Source organism: Pundamilia nyererei, unplaced genomic scaffold (assembly GCF_000239375.1).
Source record: "Pundamilia nyererei isolate P.nyererei 1_Seehausen unplaced genomic scaffold, PunNye1.0 scaffold00006, whole genome shotgun sequence".
Lineage (NCBI taxonomy): Eukaryota > Metazoa > Chordata > Actinopteri > Cichliformes > Cichlidae > Pundamilia > Pundamilia nyererei.
Genome location: NW_005187407.1, coordinates 3,570,029 through 3,588,601, shown reverse-complemented (window position 1 = coordinate 3,588,601; position 18,573 = coordinate 3,570,029). Strand labels below are relative to the sequence as shown.

Below are 18,573 nucleotides of genomic sequence, written 5' to 3'. Positions count from 1 at the left end.
AAAAGAATCATTTACAGACTTGTGCACAACTAGGTGTTTGGGGATTATTTTATTGGAATTGGCTATGTTGGTATAAGTGACATCTGAAACGTGCAGGATAGGGGTCCATGAGGGCCAGAATTTGACATCCCTGACTTCTAGTCAAGGTCATATATCAGGAAAGTTGTTGTTTGTGACACAAGTTTTTGCTTTATTACTTTAGGGCAAACCAGAAGAATAGGAAGAATGAAAAGATCTCAAAATTGAGAATTTCTTCCTGGAGAAGGCTAAAATACAACCAGAAGCAGAGAGCAATGTCAGGGAAAGGTGGACTGTCAGCAGTCATCATTGTCATTGAGTTCTACAAATGAAGGTATGTGTGAGAATGAATAAGGAAATTTCAAGGAAGGGATGTTTATATTGTCAATTGTTCAACCGATCCATAGGTGACAAATCCTAATATTTGGGGATAAATAATTAACTAAGCAAATATATGTATTGTGGCACATAATTGAAAAGTAAAACAAAATCCTGCTTTAAATAACATGTTTTTAATTTAATGATCCACCTATTCTAAATCACTGATAATATTTGATGAAGCATAGAGTAGGTACTTGAGTAAATGTTCACTTTCAAAACATAAATATTTTGCAACTCCAAGTGCTGCTGTTTACAAATGTTTTTGTACTTTTTTTCTTCCTAACATGTAACACACTCTTATTAGAAGTTCAAGAGGTTTATTTTTGCGCAATTTATACTGAAAAAATTATCAAAAGAAGGTATAGAAAGTATTTACTTGCTTTCAGGTTTCATTCAAATGTTAGCCTTTTCATTTGTTTCCCCACTTTTTTCCTGTTTCAAAATCAAACACCAGTTTGTGAGATCATTATCTTCTTTTTTTAATAGGCTGATAAAGTTTTGCATTGGCTCATTTGCCAATTGTATGTTAAAAATGTTCGTATTTTAATATTCAAAAATGCTTTTGGCCAAAACATATGTGCACTATATGTCAGTAAAAATACTATGCAAATATTGCTGTCCTTGAATACTGAATAAACACTGACAAAACACTGATTGCATCTCTTGTACTTTATCAACGCAGTATCTAAAAACTTTGCACTGTAGTGGTTAAAATCTCATTCTAATAAGAATTAAAAGCACATTCTGTTATTAGGTTTATAGGGTTATTGAATTATGGTTAACGGTTGGTAGAATTTTATTTTTTAACATTATCTGCCAATCACATCTGCCACCCTTCTCCAAATCTGTGCCCCTACCTGGCCCCCCCAACAAAACTTTCTAGGCACGCCACTGTCAGCCTTGGCGCGGTGACGCCATTTCAATGACATCCAAGCCCATGAGGATTATTTCTAAATTATCTTTTAATCCCGAGAATGCGTCTGATTTTTTTTTAAGTAATCCAGCTGCGAGGACATAAAACAGGAAATTACAGTCAGATTAAGATGTGTTTTTGTAGATGCACATTCGCATTTGCGGAATAAATTATTCCACAAATCAAATTAAATAAAACAAAAATATTGGGCTTATATAAGCAGGTGTGAACCACCCACTTTCTAAGGTACACCCGTGTACGTCAAATATTTAATCAGACAATCACATGACAACAACTCGGTGCATTCAGGCATGTAGTCATGGTCTGCTGAAGTTCACGAGCATCAGAATGGGGAAGGAAAAAGATTTAAGTCAGATTTAAGAGGCGTGATTGTTGGTGCCACACAGGTTTGTCTGAGTACTGTGAGTTTTCCACACTGCCATCTCTAGGGCTTACACAGAGAAAATATCTAATGAGCAGAAGTTTTCTGAGTGAAAATGTCTTAGCAGAAGAGCATCCCTGAATGCACAACACGTCAAACCTCGAAGCAGTTGAGCTACAGCACCAGAAGACCGCACTGGGTGCTTCTCCCATCAGCTAAGAACAGGAAACTGAGACTACAATTCACACGGGCTCACTAAAATAGGAAAAATGTTGCCTGGTCAGATGAGTCTAGATTGCTCCTGTAACATTAAGATGAGGAATTAGAAGTTTGAGTCCAACAGAGCACCTTTAGGATAAAAGAAATCTGCTGCAGCTGTGTGATGCTGTCATGTCAACATGCATCAAATTGAATCTGTGCCAGGTGAATTAAGACAGTTCTGAAAACAAAAAGGGTCCAACCCAACGTAACACACACAGTTCATTTAAAATAACAATAGTTTAGTCTTTTAGGATCTGATTAAACTCAGGTTATAATTCATTTCCACTTCATGACTACAGAATGTTCTGTATGCTTTAAATCTCTGCTCTTCACTTTGAGTCTCAGGTGTATTAAAATTCAGCAGATCAACAAACTAATGTGTTTCCTCTTCGATGTTCTTATTTCTCTTTATAATTAAGTAAATAAGTGGTCTGTCCCTAATACTTACTCCCTTATGGATTAATCGGTAAAGGCAACAGTCCCAGTTTCTAATGTTGCCCACTTCTGAGCTACAGGGTGTTGTGTCACATGCCTCTCCTGACTTAACTCCCTGTGGCTGGCAGACAGGTATGAGGAAAAACCTGATTTCTGTTTGTCTCAGTCATCATGATGTCTTCAATCTTTTATCATTTCACAGTTTCAGACAAAATGTTCAGCAACAGATCAGTTCAGACAATCAAGACACACAAAAAATCGGAATCAGTTAGACACGCAAAAGCCTTCTAATGTTGTATGTTTTGTTTACGCTGAATTGTGCTGAGCACTATAAGTCCCGGTTTAAGTCATCGGTGCTGTTTCTTGATCTGTTGGATGTTCACTTTCTCCTCAGTCGACCACCACCAAGATAATCTCTGTGACAACAGACTGACCCTTCAGTTTCTGTTTCTTATTTTTATGATCTGCTCAGATCTCAGTGCTGCTCAATGTTGTCAGACTGGAATTTCATGTTCACGCGGCTGGGTGGAGTAGCACACATGTCTTATTCCCAGCTATGCAGTAAAAGAAACACAGAGGCTGATGGGACAACAGGAGATGGGAGACAAAAGGCCCCGCAAGCCATACTGGCTCTTTCACATTTTTTCTCCCTGGTGTAAACTCTGCACACACTGACGATATCTGAACTGACGAGCTGCAAGTCACATCCATGGATAATTACCGCGTGACATCTGTATGAAAGAATTCTGAGTAATGCACTGACATTATGACCGATGAGCTATGTGTGAATAATTAGATGAACTCTGGTGAAGGTCTGTGGAGGAAAGATGGGATAACTGATGGTAACTGTGCATGCCTCTATAAAGCACATTATATACAACAGAAAAGATAGTAATCATTAATCAAATTCTTATTAGTAATTCCTCACACAACATTTCTTGTGCATCAAAGAAACACTTCAGATGACGTAGTCTCTAAAACATGTACAGTTGCAGTCAAAGGTATTAATACACTCGTCACGGTCAAGATTGTTGGGGTAATTTTTTTTTTTTCAAGATTTCTTTAAACAGTATTTGAAAGGATTGTACAGCATCTTAAATGACTAAGAAAAGCAAGAATTGGGTGTAACTTTAAATTTATTTGTAATTTTCTTTAATCCACACAGGGTCCAAGGATACATAGAGGCTAAGACATATACATAAAACCCCTTTTTATCCATATGGTAAATGGCCTGTATTTTTATAGTGCTTTTACTACCGGTAGTCCCCCCTAGGGACCCCAAAGCGCTTTACACACCCAGTCATCCACCCATTCACACACACATTCACACACTGGTGAAGGCAAGCTACAGTTGTAGCCACAGCTGCCCTGAGGCAGACTGACATACATAAAAAGATATAGTTAAATGTCCCTAAGCAAGCTGCACTTTGACCAGACACTTTTGGTAGCCAACAAGAAGCGTCTGGGATGATTCTGCTGCAAATCTGAATTCTCTTCTTTGCAAAATCGGTAAGGTTAAATTAAATGAGTGGGTTTCCTGGCACAGAACCGGCTTTTAAGCACAGTCTACAAATTTTCCATAGAGTTGAGGTCGGGGGTTTGGAAAGGTCATTCCAGAAGTTTGCTGTTAACCTGCTTTATCTATTCCGAAACCAGTTTTGATGTGCATTGGGATCATTGTCCTGTCAGAACACCCAGTTGTGTCCAAGTTTTATACAATGTACCGGCATGTTGTACAAAACCAAACATATCCAGAGCATGATGCTGCCACCACCATACTTGACAGCTGATACAATGTTCTCAGACTTGAAAGCCTCACCTTTACTCCTCTAAACATTGTCTTGTCATGGAGGCCAAACAGCTTAGTCTTTGTCTCATCTGACCATTAAACTTTTCTCAAGAAGGAGTTTGGCTTGTCCATGTGGAGAATTTTTGGCCAATCTTGAAGGCGTTTGTTTGGAACAGGGGCTTCTTTTCTTTGTCAGCAACCTCTGATTTAAGATTCACTTCTCTGTGGTCAGTGATACTGGTGTTCCAGCAATTTCCAGTTCATGGCAGGTTTGACCTTCGATGGTTCCTGTATTGTTTCTAAACATCCCAACCAAAGTCCTCTTATCTGAGGGTGACACTTTTTCCAGACCTCAGCTAAGTGGTGACACATCTGAAAGACTTGTACCTGTGTACAACTGCTTGAACTGATGATCGGCAGTTGTTTAAAAACGGCTCCAAGAGACCTTCTGAACTTATGTAAATCCACAATTCTTATTCTTAGATCTTCAGTGACTTCCTTTGACTTCCCAATTGCTCATTGGAGTATTGGTCACTCCAGTGAATGCTGTCAAACAAACACTTTTTATGCTGCAAAGAGTTGTGTTGACCAGTTGTGGTCAGTCATGATCACTAATGAGAAGATAATAGGCCTTGGTCTTGTCAAGTTGAACTACATTGGAGAACCTTTAGCATGACTGATTAAAACCTTTGACCGTGTGTAGATCGTAGAAATACCAAAAATAAATTCAAACTTGTGGAACCTTGTCTTGTTTTTTTTTTAAGTAATCAAAGATCCTCTACAATTATTCATTAAAAGTCCAAAATTAACATGACATTCATGCCCATGATGAGTATGTTTCAACTTCTGACCTGTGTGCTGTATGCATTTTCAGATATTATCCACTAGATGGCAGCAGAGTTAAACATAGTGCCAGCGTTAGCGTCATAATTGTCCACTGCTGCTGATTATGGATGGGCTGAAACAAGGCGGCTTTTTGCCTGACTGTCAAATAACCCCTATGACGAAACCTGGTAATTCTCTACAACCAGATTCACATTAAAAATGATGCAAGGTCAGACTGCTAATGACAAAAAATAAATAAAACACTGCAATACAGAAAAAAAGGACTGTGTTTCATTATACTCACTTTATCTTTTATTCAAAAAAAAATTACGTTTTGAATTTGTTCAGATTAATTTCTTTAATTAATTTGATTGTTACATTTTTACAACTAGCTCTTTGTTGTTGTTGTTGTTGTTTTTTTAAACTTTCATGTTCTGTTTGAATTTGAGCTACTTTTGTTCAGGTTTTACCTTAATGAGATATTAGTTTCACTATGTGATAATATCATAAGATCATATGTATTTTATTTTGCTGAGCTCTAATGTGTAATTAATTTTAATTTCATTAACGTATCTTACAAAACTACAGATGCAGCCAGTAAACTACAGTTACTTCTTACTTTTATTTCTCATTTCTTTTCAGTATTTTCTAAATGAAATGTATAAAACCTTTGAAATATTTTTCCTGGATTAAATTCACATAATTAATAATACTTAAAGTGTATAAATCTTGTCTCCCCAGGGTTAATTTATCACACAAGTCTGCTCACACCACCACCCACAACCCCTTTCCAACAGCGCTAGAAACAGATCACCCAGACTGTAAGACAGGACGTGACTAAGGAGTAAATGGGTACATTTCATCACCGCCGTGTTCACAACATAACCAAATATGAACAAAAGTACTTTGTTTCCACAGTAATGCTACAACAAATACACTTCTTACGGAACAGGCCCTGGAGTGCGTCACTGGTTTGTGTTAAGTTTTTATTTCTCTACTTTCTTCTGTTTAGTTTTGTACAGTTTATTTTCTTCTATCAATTCACTGCAACTTAGAAGTAATACTTACTTAGACGGCGTTTTCGCTCATGGAAAACGCAGGGTTCGAGTGTGCACAGCGAAAACAGACTTTCTAAAACGATGACGTATGTCAGTCATGTGATGCAGTCACGTGACCAATTAAACTAAGCTAGCGGAGGGCAGTTGTTTTGTTTGCTCTCAATTTTGACAGCCCTATTAAAGATTAATATCAGTCTGTACGTGCTCCAGATAGCTTTTCTTCAAATTCTTTAATTCTTACTCACTTTTGCAACTTTGTATTTTTGTGTTAATCGCAGAAACACCTCCACCTCATTGTTAGTCCATTTAAAAAACTCGATGCTTTTCCTCAAAATTTTGCCGCGACGTTTCAAAGAGAGGCAGGTCGAATCTTCTTGCGTTTCACGCATGCGCAGGACTGGAAAGTAAGCGTTTGCGGCTGTTTGAACGTGGACGCTCAACTCTGTGAAAATGACTGAAAACGCTTTTATGGACGCGGAGCGTTTTCGGACGAAAACGCCGTTTTAAAATCTATCCGGGCTAGTGTGGACGTCACCTTAAATGATATCTTTGGGCCCTTGGTCACTAGCAGCCTACAAACCAGAGACTCGCAATTTTTCCCCATTTCTTTGTATCTACAAAAAAAAATCCCAAAGATATCACAGTTTGATGGGCATAAAATAGTATTTTTACGACAACGGGGCGATTATTAAAGGACCACTACACATGAAAGCAGCTAAAATTAAATGCTTCACTCCAATGTAAAAATGTTAGCCTACTTAGCGATGCAGCTAAATTATGTAAAACTGTCAGACCGTAAAGGTCCAAAATAACATGATTTGTTTAAGGATTCATACGTGACAGAGAGACGTGCTGACCTCTGCTATTTCAGCCAGTGGTGTTGTTATCAGTCACAACTGGAATTATGAACTCAATAAAGAACCGTCAGACTTTATTCCACCATGATATACCATCTGGGTTAAAATCTGATTGATCTAAAAAACATACTGCCAATGCAGTAAAAGCATATCTGGATAGAAAAACAGACTGGAACACTATCAGTCGTGCATTGGTCTCTCCAGTTCAATTCAATTCAACGTAATCTCCTACGACATTGGCGTCCACACATGTGGACAATACATTTTGGGTTGTCTAGACCAAAATACCAATTTTGCTCTACAAGGGCGTGACATCTACTTATGAGGACGTTGTAGTGCCACTGTTATTTTTGAAAAAAAATCAGGTAATTCTTTGTTTTTACATTTATCAGGTCCCAATTGTCATGGTCCGCAGTGGTTGGCTGAAATTTCCATTAGGCTCCTGAGCCTACCTGGGATCCGCCCCTGGGGAGGACCACCTCCTCCAGTTCCTGCACACCTGGAGCCGATTGCAGGCAATCAAGCCAAAGTGATTTAAGCCTCACCCTGATGTTCATTCACTGCCAGTTTGTTTCATTGCTTTTGTCCTTGCCACAGTTCCAAGCCTAAGCCTAACTAATAAAATATTGTTAAGCCGCCTGCTGTCTCTTGGCCATCTGCTGCGACTGGTTGGGATGAGGGGAGGAAGACAGGATAAAGACACACTGTGGAAGAGAGCAAGAGATTAATAATAACTAATGATTAAATGTAGAGAGGTGTGTAATCATGTAGCGAGTAAAAAAGAAACGCACACAAAGAAACAAATGGCTCATAATTCACTGACAAGAAAGCATCAGAAAATGAATGATCGGAAGACAAAAGCCATTTTTTCTCTGTGTGTACAGGTGGAAGTTGTTACAGCTCAGTTTCTCCCATATTTGTATTTCCACTTCTTGGAGCCCGGAGAACTATTCCTGAAGACTATTTCAAGAAATGACGAGAAAGCTTACCTAAGAGAGTTCTTTTTATTGAAGAATAAAAATGGTCAAACCAACAAACTCTATTTTTGACTTATGTGCTGTATTTCCGTCTATGTGTGGGCATGTCTCAGCCAGTCACTGACCCATTTTCCAGTTTTCGGAGCAAACTATAAAGGACATGAGACACGGCTCAAAACTTATATATGAAATAAAATGCTCCACTCTGTGACCTTTTGCACAGTTACCCTCCTCAGTGATGCAGCTTCATTATGCAAAATGTGTCCAGCAGTAAAGTTTTATCTGAAAGGTGCTAAATGACACAATTTGTTTAAGTATTCATAGTGAGGAAGAGACAGATACACCTCCGCCTTTTGAAAAAAAACCCCCACAAAAAACCCCAACTCTGTCCAGGATGTGCAGAACATCATCTGACACGTTGTCCCCTCAGATGATATTTATATAGTTTTGCTTCATGAATCAATAAACGTGGGCTTCAGTACTTCACTACGCCACCGTGGCTCATTCCAGTACTGAACCTCTGTGAAAATAAAAAGATCTGAAACCTTTCGGACATTTCTCAGATTGTGTTTCATTAAGGACTTAAATATTATTATACAATATGTACAAGACGTAAGTACTGAATTCATTTACAACAAAGCATCAGAGAATGGATGATAGCCAATTAAAAACAAGTATCTTTCTGCGTGTACAGGTGGACGCTGTTAGCGGTCAGTTTAATGCGTCGCAGCTGGATGCAGACAGTTTTTCTCATATTTGACTTTGCAGATCGCCTTTGTTTTTTTTTCTGGTCTAATCTTATTTGGCACGTACTACCTGGTGTTAGGTAGCTTCATGAAAAAGGTGATGCAGCAGATGCAGGTTAAACACTTATCCACAATGCATGCAACAAAGTGAAGCCTTTGTGTAAATTTTTTTTGGCACGTGGTAAATAAAACCAGTGCGGTACAATGTGGCTTTTTATAATTGCTGAACTTTCTCACGCTAGCTGCACAGCAGTGGGTGATTGTCCCAGAATAAGAACTTGCTTATTATTATATTATTAGGATAATAAAATAAATGCTAAACTTCCTGTACATAGAGAGTGCACAATAAAAACCAACACAGATCATTATCTAGTCTTTGTGATTCATGACAAAAGCTTCTTAGTGGAGTGTGAAATAGTTATCTATGAAAGAGAGATTCTTCAGTTCTCCATGAAAGGCCCTGTGTGGACTGAGGTAAAGATGTGAGGAGTGCTTCATCACAGGCATGAGTTCCTGCTTATGTGCTCAGAGATTTGATTGAGTAGGACAGTTTTAACTGTGCAGCCATGCAGTGTGACAACATAAGGTTTATAAAACTCCAAGGATAAACAGCTGAAAATATTTCTGCATGCAGAGATGTGTAAAAGTGATTTTTTTGTTATCACCTTTATTTTTATTTCTTTATTTCTACAGAAATTTAACACCACCAAGACAGACAACTAATTGCCTGTTAACACCTAAAAAAAAAAAAAAAAAAGCAGAAGCCTCAGGCTTCCGGGTAAAGGGTGAACCACATAATCACACTTTTTTTGCATTTGCATTTCCCTTTAAAGAGTACGGGCAGTCATTTCTTTTTGTGAAGACATCAAAGAGGCACGTAGCTCACGATGCGTTGCAGCTTCAATGGCACTCTGCTGATCAATGTCCTCCCTCCTCTGCTGATGACAGAGTTTGTCCTGGGAGTTCTTGGTAATGGTTTGGCTCTGTGGATCTTCTGCTTCCACCTGAGGCCCTGGAAAAGCAGCACAGTGTTGCTCTTTAACCTGGCAATGGCTGATTTTCTGCTCAATATTGTTTTACCTCTCCGTGCCAGCTACTATTTCGCCGGGATCAAATGGAAGTTTGGAAACGCCCTCTGTAACATCTGTCTCTTCATGCTGGCCCTGAATCGCAGCGGAAGCACCTTCTTCCTGATGGCCATCGCTGTGGACAGGTACATGCGTGTGGTGCATCCCCACCATCCCATCAACTCTCTGAGCGTCTCTAAAGCCATAATCGGAGCACTCGGGCTGTGGTTGATCACCACTTCAATGACTGCTCATGTCTTCTCTTTGTCACACATCAACACAACGTACTGTGAGAGCTTCATGATTGACACCAAGACCAAGGGTAATCTTTCCTGGCATAAGTTTGCATTTCTGTTTTCCTTCTACATGCCTCTGCTGGTCATCCTCTACTGCACATTCTGCATCGTTCGCAACCTGAAAGGGAGGCAGTTGGCCCAGCATGCCAAGATCAAGAAGGCCTTGTACTTCATCATAGTCGTGGTAGTGCTCTTCATCATTTGCTTCCTCCCAAGCAACTTCACACAGCTGGTGATCTGGATCAAGTCCTATAAATTAGCCGGTTCCTCTAACATGTGTTCTGAAATGGAAAACCTTACCATTGTATTTTACATCACCATTAGCCTGACCTACCTCAACAGCGTTTTGGATCCTGTGGTCTACTACTTCTCCAGCCCCGTCTTTAAGAGCATCTGCAGGAAGGCTCTTCATCTGCCTGAAACAGAAAATGCTGAGAGTACAGAGAAGAAAACCCGGGAAACGGGCTCCCAGTCGATCAGCCAGCTGTGATCACTAAACTGAGGAGGTATAACAAGCAGCTTCATAGCTAAAGGTTCAATTTAAAGTAAGTTTATCGATTCCATCATTAAGCTGTAAGTGCTAAAGCTATTTCATATTTACTATTAATTGCATTTTCAAAACATGGCAATTATGGAGTAAAAACCTCTAAAAGTCAAAAAACGATGCAGCTGTGTCTTCTATAGAGCCGTTTCTAGCTAAGGCAGTCTCACTCACACTTTGAAATAATAAGCTACACACTGGCACAGAAATCCTCCGAACTGAGTGATTAAACTTTTCATCAGTGAAAAGCTTTTTTCTTTTTTTCCCCAGCACATCACTTGCTTAGAAGCTATCACACCAATGCTGACTGCACTTTTCTAAATGTATTTGTCTTCCAAAACATGTACACGTTAAGACGTGTGAATTAAACAAAGATTATGTGAAATAAGGACATTTATAACCTCATCTGAATAAGATTTCTTTCTTTTGTCATGTGAAAACTGTAATAATGAGAAACATACTGCATATATACATAATGTATAAAAGCTTTTATACATGAGTTAAAAATATGGATATATATTAAGGCAACTTTGAATAAAAACAACAAAACTGTATGAATATGTATTCTTTGTCTTTTGCCAATGCTATATGAACGTATGATAATAAATATAAGTTTATTGTCAACACTGAGATGTTGCCTGTTTTCTTGGAATCTTTCAGAAGTGGGCGATGAAGGGATCATAATGAAACTGCTGGCATTGCAGCAGTACAATATGAAGCACACTCCTCCTGGTTAAGATGGCTCAAAAATATCTCCCTGTAAAACAACAGGCACTGGAGTTTATAGCTGCTTTTAGGTGGCTGGGGTAGAAGGAGGGTACACCCTGGACCGCTTGCCAGTCTGTCACAGGGCTAACAAAGAGAGTCAGCTGTTCACACTCACATTGACACCCCTTTGTAATTTAGAGTTGACCTAAACCCACTAAAGTAAGTTTATCAATCAAAAAACGATGTTTGGACTGTTGCACAAAGATGGTGTATACCGAGAGAAAATGCAAACACCACGCAAGTGGTGGGTTTGAACCCAGGACCTCCTTGTTGTCAGGTAACAGTGCTAAACACCATATCAGTGTGTAGCTGCAACAGCAATATCAGTATGATGTAATGATAACTTCTTTAGGAATAATCTTTCAGGACATGCAGATATGGCAGATGATATATAAAATCCAGACCTATCACATAAATACTTGATACGAAGGAGAAGACAGATGTGCGCTCCATCTACACCGTTTTTCTAAATCTCCATGCGCTCTCCCAGATAGAGACACACTCAGGTTCTGTATCATCTCTTGAATTAGGAAACAATGGATTTAATGAAAGCCTGATTGTTCCTTAAGAGATTTTAAGCAATGAGCACAACCCTTAGAGAAAAATCTTTCACATGTATATTATCAAATCTGTTTGGTGCATTAATTTGTTTTCCTGGTATTCGGCACTCTATTGGGTCTTCTGTTTTTCTTACATGAAACTATTTTAACCAACTCACAACTGCAGTTTCATAACTGCAGCTAAAGTTGGGGAAGTACAATATCTGATGGCCTAGTTCAGCAAAGATGATTCAGACACTTTGGTTTCTGTGAATCGAGTTTATAAATATAACTTTATGACACTTGATCTGTCCATTCTGAGAAACAAGCCATTTCTTCTCATTTAATTCACACACAGCTAAAATTATGGTTCTTGTGCAGCTTAAACAAGTCCTTGAATCATTGAAAACACATAAATGATACAAATTGCATTTAAAAACATGCATTGGTTTATATATCTTTATATAGTGTTTTCTGAGGGGCAACAGTTTGAGTGTATAAACACATATTTAATCTCATATTTCTCAGACCTTTTTGCATACATGAACACAATCTGTAGAACACTATGCAAAAGTCTTGATCCACCCCTCAATTTAAAAAAAAATATTTTGCAGAAAAATGCATCCACCGATTTATTGAAGCACAGTCTGGTCTTTCTTAGACAAGGGAGTCTGTCAAACTGTGTTAGTATATTGACCTTTCTTTGATTAAACTGAAAAAATAGGAACAAATTCTTAGTTTTTGCTTCTAGTAACAAAGTCCCAAAAGATACAATTTAAACATGGTTCTTTGGCAAGTTGTCTATAATGCTAGGGCAACACTGATTCATACCTTGAGTTAGGTTCCTTGAACAAGGACCGGACTAAATCTGGACACCAGTTTCACAGAATGGCCATTTTAGATGAAAATGAAAATGTCATTTTAACACAAAGTCACGCAGAGAATACAAAGTCTTCCGTTTCCCATGAGGCAAGTGAGTTTGAAAAGGAAGTCTCGTGACATTAATTTAATGCACTCCTCTCTGGGAACAGATGAGCTTTATAAGTCCATTTAAGGGCATACCATGTGTGGCTAAACCACTAACAAGTAAACTTGCTGAGCGTTCTTGATGGGCAAACGTGATACATAATCTCTGCACACCTGAATGAGTGACAGCTGCAAAGGACAAGAAAAAACTGGAGGACCAAAATGTATAAATCTTTTGAAAAATTCAGAATCGATAAAGTTCAGCTCGGATCGGTCTCACTGTGAGTGCACACTTCCTCTCAAATATCACACAGTCACTTCTAACAGCGAGTGACGGGAAGTAGTCCATCAGAAACAAGACCAGTGTTTAAAAAAAAAGTTGATGAACCAAAGAAGTACGACTGAGATAAGGAAGCTGTTTCATATAAATGTGAAAGTAACAAGTATTTAAAAAGAAAACAGAAATAACTTTAGGAAAATGTGAGCACAGCAAGTAGGTCCCGCGTTCGAAACCACCATCTGGTCGGGACCTTTCTGGGTGGAGTTCATATTTTCTCTCTGAGTACTCCGGCTTCCTCCCACAGTCCAAAGACATGCAGTTAGTGGGGTTCGATTCTAAACTGCCCATCGGTGCAAATGGTTGTCTTAGCCCTGCGTCAGATTGGTGACCTGTTCAGGGTGAACCCTGCCTCTCGCCCTGTGGGAGCTGGATGACCGAGTTTGGTGTGGAAGAACTTGACTCCCATAAATCCCATAAACACCTCTAAATCTTTTACAAAGCCTTTTCAGAAGAGTTGAAGTTATAGCTGCAAAGGTTCGGCCAACATCGTATAAAATTCCATGAAGTAAGATTGGTTTGTTCCTTAATGTGTGTGACGGCAGATGAGCTGATACTTTTGGCAACACAGTGTACATCATTTATTAGGATTACTGCTCCTCTTTCTTTTAGAACCGATGTGCGACAGTACTTTAGCTTCAAAATATTGTACAAAGTGTGGCTGTGCAATGAAAATCAACAGTTAAACTCAATACACATCCTAGGAAACAAACTTGGAGTTACAGTGGAAAATAAAAGTTGACATGTGATCTGCTGCTTCTAAATAGCTCATCTCCACAGTTTTCATAAATGAATAGTTTATTCAAATATTACAGCTGAAAGATAAATGTGAAGTGCAAATACTGCATCTCAGCCTAAAGCAGACCAAGGAGGATTATATAAACACGGCTGAAGCAACAGTGCTGGTTCATCTCAATACTCCGTGTTGCATGTTAAGAAAGTCCTGAAAAACAAATGAAATCATTAATGCACACAGGTGAAGTGCTTTTAGCTAATAAAAAGAAACTTCTACTTCACATCAAACATGTGTAGCCTTTACGTTCCACTAAACTCGGCCCAAGATATCGGCTTCAGTTACCTTCAGGCAGCTGGATGACAACGAGCCATTTGTCAGGGTTTTCCCTCGCTGACGCTCTCTGTGTTTCATGTACTCACGAGCGAGTGATTCAGCATCATCATGGCTGCAGGGAAGATTGAAGAGCACAGACAACTAAAGTCATGCAACTTTAACCGGTTTAAGACATCTGTTTCTAACACAGTTCTAAGTGCGAGCATTTAAACTAAACTGGAAGCAAAAATCTGAATTTTGAGCTACAACCTGAGACTGTAGGATAACATTAAGAGTAAGTAAGAGTAACAGTAAGAGCTAGCGTTTTTAAATAACAGCCAGTCTATGACAACCTCTTCCAGTTAAAAGGTTTGAGATATGAAGACAAAATTAAAAAAAATATTAAAAAAATGAACAAACTGAGCCAAAATGCAGTGTGTGAAAACGTGCTTTCATTTCAATTGAGAGGCTAAGTAGCAGCCAGGTGCTGCTAATCAAAAGCATTTGATTAAATGACCATCAGCAGATATCAGCACCTCTATGAAAGCAGATGTTTTGGCAGTTTGCAGGTCAGGAGTATTCAGGATTCACCATTAACTTAGTATATCAAAGTATTCTAGAGTCACAACAGCTGAAGCCAGAATAATGGGCCTCATTTACTAATATTTGGGTGGAAATGTTTTTTATCATGTGCAACAAATTAGTTTGCATGCAAAATTACAGTCAGATTCAGAAACCTGCAAACTGGCCTATTTTATTCTCACCACTGTGGGTATGTTAGTAAATCAGAATAGTTCAAAACCAGCAGCCTTGTGGGAGCCCCGTATAATTTGCCTATTATCTGCGCACTTCCCCGCCATGGCTTCTCAACATAAGTGAACACACTTAGCTCCAAGTGAAGAGAAAGTGGTGACGATGTTATAAGACAGAATCCTGCACCTCTGAGGCAAGAAACAAGAAGAAAGTCTGACCATATAAAATTAAATAACAGTGTCTGGATGCTGAAAGAGGAAGCCAGAAGAGACCAAAGAAGTTTCAAAAATAATAAATAAAATAAGCACGCAGGCCTGAAATAACAGAATATAATTTCTCCTGAGAGATTCCCTGTGCACCAAAGTTTGGAATCAAAGTTGACATAAAAACAAAATACCACAAGGAATAAAAAGATTAAAACAGGTGGAGGCTGAGGAACCACGTGATCCATCAGCCCCACACGAGAACCTCGCGAGCTTCGGGTAGTGACTGAAAGAATCGGATGCACAAATAAGCTTCCACCAAAGGGTGGCTGTGCTTCCCCTTGGCGATAGTATTTTGTTTTCTTCACGTGCCTTTTTTGTAGTCCTGAGCATTTTGTGGCAGTAGTAGTAGTAGTAGTAGCAGCCTTACTCATTTTACAGATTTGTGTTCAAATTCATAAGGCAGCCAGGTGTTTGTTGTACGTATGTTTGGTCAGAGGAACTGACCTAAACTAAATTTGTTCCTAAAATACAAAAATATTGATAAATCACAGATTTGTGCATATGCACTGTGAATGAGTAAATGAGGCCCAATGATCCCAAGCACTGCAACAAATCTACGCTGAATGGTTGAAATAGAAAAACACCAAGATTTTGCACTGATCCGGTCAAAGAGCAGACCTCATCCTGATTTAAATGCTGTGGTCAGATCTTAAGACAGAACATCTGCAAACCTCAATAAACTGAATTAAAAAATGTGCAATTCACTTGTATTTTTATTTTTATTCCTATTTATTCTATTTATCCCCTTCGTATATTTTATTTATATATGTCTCTGTATTTATATGTGTGTGTGTGTATATATATAATATTCTGTAACTCTAACTTCTGTCGGTGCTGTGCTTTTGGAAACCAAATTTCCCAGAGAAACCCACCCGAGGGATTAATAAAGTTTTATCTTATCTTATCTTCTTATCTAAAACCAAACTCAATGTTCGGATAAAGGTACAAGCAAACAGAATCATGGGGTGTAGTTAGTTTTCACATGCAGTGTCTGTGTTTTCTTTTTTCTCAATAAATGATGAACTAGCGTAATTATGTTGTGTTGTTGTTCATCTAACATTGTATCTAAATAATTTTAGAACCTGGGAACGACCAGATAATTTAAAAATTGTGCACTGATGCGTAAACTCTTAGACTTGAAAGAAGGTGGTGTGCTCGTTTTTCACACGACTGTGTGGTACTGTATCCCAATAACTTCCTGTTTTAAAAAGCTGATGTTTTTTTTCCTGTGCAAGTCTGAGGCCCATGGTGAAATTGCAGATTGGGGATCTGGCCATTACAGATCAATGCAGAGGAGGCGTCTCAGTGCGTGGTTATAGACTGGATTTTTATGTGTATAATAATGAAAGCTTTAGATCACAGCTCATAGATATCATAGGCACATGTAGATCATTGTTAGTCTCCTTCCATTTATATGAGGGTTGGAAGGACAGGTACCCGCTCTTTATATCCTTGTACGGATGATTACATCAGGTTTTAGACTTTTTAGATCACAGCACTATGCATCAGTTTATTGTTGATGTTTTTAAACCATCTCTATAGAAAAGTTTTTGTTGCTTTCCTATGAAAGGTTGAGCGGTGTGAATCTCACCAGTTCTGGCTGATCAGATAGTCCACCAAATCTTTCACTTGGTTAGGCTGCCCACTCGATACTATGAGCTGCTTCAGATGGCTGAAGTGTTTCGTCTTCAGCAGTTTCTGATGCTGTCCATTCTGGCTGATGAAAGTTAACACAGTCTCCCTGACCTGATGGGTCATTAAGAAAATTAAGTCATGTAGTATAAGACATTAAATATATAACATAATATACTCTATAATTTTGTTTATATGAGAATCACAATGAAGAATGCAGATTAATTTCATTTCATCAGATGTTACAAAACAGCAAATCTGCTCACGTGAAGATTGGGTTTATTTCTGTGTTTGGTTAGCAACACAGTTTTTTTCCGACACACAAAAAATATCTTTCATAATTTCACACCATCTTATCAGCTGATCAGACTTCCTGTTTAACAGTTTTAAGGAGTGTGCTGATACTCAGAAATATTAATGTCTAAAAAATAAAAAGAATTCTATTTTTAAAATATATTTAGAAACAAAGAAAGATTAAATGAAATGACAATGTAGCTGAAGTGGACATTTCTAAATGATAGTAAAATGTGGTAACAAGTGTTAAAGGCAGTTAAATCTGTAAGCAGTGGAAAGACGTCACATCTAACCTGTGAAGGAATACCAGCGAGTTCCCCGGTGTTCATAAGCTCGTCCACCTGCTCGAGCACGGCGAGCGGGTTGCAGACAGACAGGAAACCCTGCAAACAACAACAACAACAACAACAACAACAACAAAAAAAAGAGTCAGAGCCTAAACTACACGTTTACTTCTCACATGTATTTAAATGGATGCACTCACCTGGACCTGCTGCTCCTTCTTACTGGCACAGGGAATTAGAAGGAGCGTTCCCAGGGCGAAGGCTGGCAGATTGAACTGTGCAAAGCGATTGGCAATTCCGATCAAATCCAGATTCAACAGAAATGGGCACCTCGGGAGGGAAAAGCAATGGCGAGACATTAGGAGTTAAGGTGAAGATTAGATGAAGCATTACTCAGGTCTAATACTAATTCAGAAATGAATCAGACGGAAGTAGTGTGTTTATAAACTGTCCAAAATATTAAACGAACACTTAGAAAACACAATGGGGAAGGAATTATGCTGGACATCCATCCATCTATCTGTCTGAAATGGACTAGGTAATATGTTAGAATAGGCAGAATGCCACATTCAAGGAGACCCTGAAAATCAAAGTAAAAAAAAAAAATCAATAAAAAAAGATGCAGCAGGTTAGTCCAGTTTTCAAAGATTTCACTGCAGCAACTCAGAATGGCACTCAGTAGTTTGTATGGCCCCCACAAGCCTGAATGCATGCCTGAAAATATCATAATGCGCAGCATAACGTTCTCCACCGCTGCTCCTGACATTTTCACATGCGTCTCATGTCCACAGGGTGAAGCTGGTCTCATCTTTGAAAAGCACAGTGCTCTAGTGGTGGACCTGCCAGTTCTGGTATTCTGTCCAGCTCTTCTAGATTAACTATCTCTCTCTTAGAATCTCCTCCATGCTCTTGAGACTGTTGTTGGACTACCTGTGCACTCTCTCTGCAAGGACCAGGTATCACCTCATGTTTCCAGTAGTGACGCTGACACCAAATGAAAAACCAGTCAGAAAAAATAAGGGAAAAATGTCAGTGGACTCCACCTATAAAACCATTCCCTTTTGGAGGCTGTCTCATTGTCGGACCCTGTAGTTCACCTGTTGTTATTTTCATTAAGATCAAAGCAGCTGAAACTGATTA

At 38.8% G+C, this 18,573-nt stretch overlaps 2 protein-coding genes across 3 annotated transcripts in view; one reads left to right on the top strand and one right to left on the bottom strand.

The window, feature by feature from the left end:
• Nucleotides 1–9,422: 9,422 nt before the first annotated feature.
• Nucleotides 9,423–11,134, top strand: LOC102196761 (hydroxycarboxylic acid receptor 2-like). The gene has a single exon (XM_005722107.2). It carries the CDS (start codon nt 9,530–9,532, stop codon nt 10,493–10,495), a length of 966 nt encoding a protein of 321 aa, XP_005722164.1. The 5' UTR covers nt 9,423–9,529; the 3' UTR covers nt 10,496–11,134.
• A 2,579-nt stretch (nt 11,135–13,713) lies between these two features.
• kntc1 (kinetochore associated 1) overlaps nt 13,714–18,573 on the bottom strand; it is a 26,969-nt gene continuing 22,109 nt past the window's right edge. For both annotated transcript variants that reach the window (XM_013914898.1, XM_013914900.1), the window contains exons 52-56: nt 17,634–17,763; nt 17,443–17,532; nt 16,815–16,969; nt 14,235–14,337; nt 13,714–14,099 (exon numbers count right to left, since the gene is read on the bottom strand). In XM_013914898.1, coding sequence (XP_013770352.1) covers nt 14,064–14,099; nt 14,235–14,337; nt 16,815–16,969; nt 17,443–17,532; nt 17,634–17,763 — 514 coding nt within the window. In that variant the 3' untranslated portion in view covers nt 13,714–14,063. The remainder of the gene's footprint in view (nt 14,100–14,234; nt 14,338–16,814; nt 16,970–17,442; nt 17,533–17,633; nt 17,764–18,573) is intronic.

Excerpts from the sequence above, each read along its gene's own strand:
- LOC102196761 (XM_005722107.2), top strand. The coding sequence starts at position 9,530 with ATGCGTTGCAGCTTCAATGGCACTCTGCTGATCAATGTCCTCCCTCCT.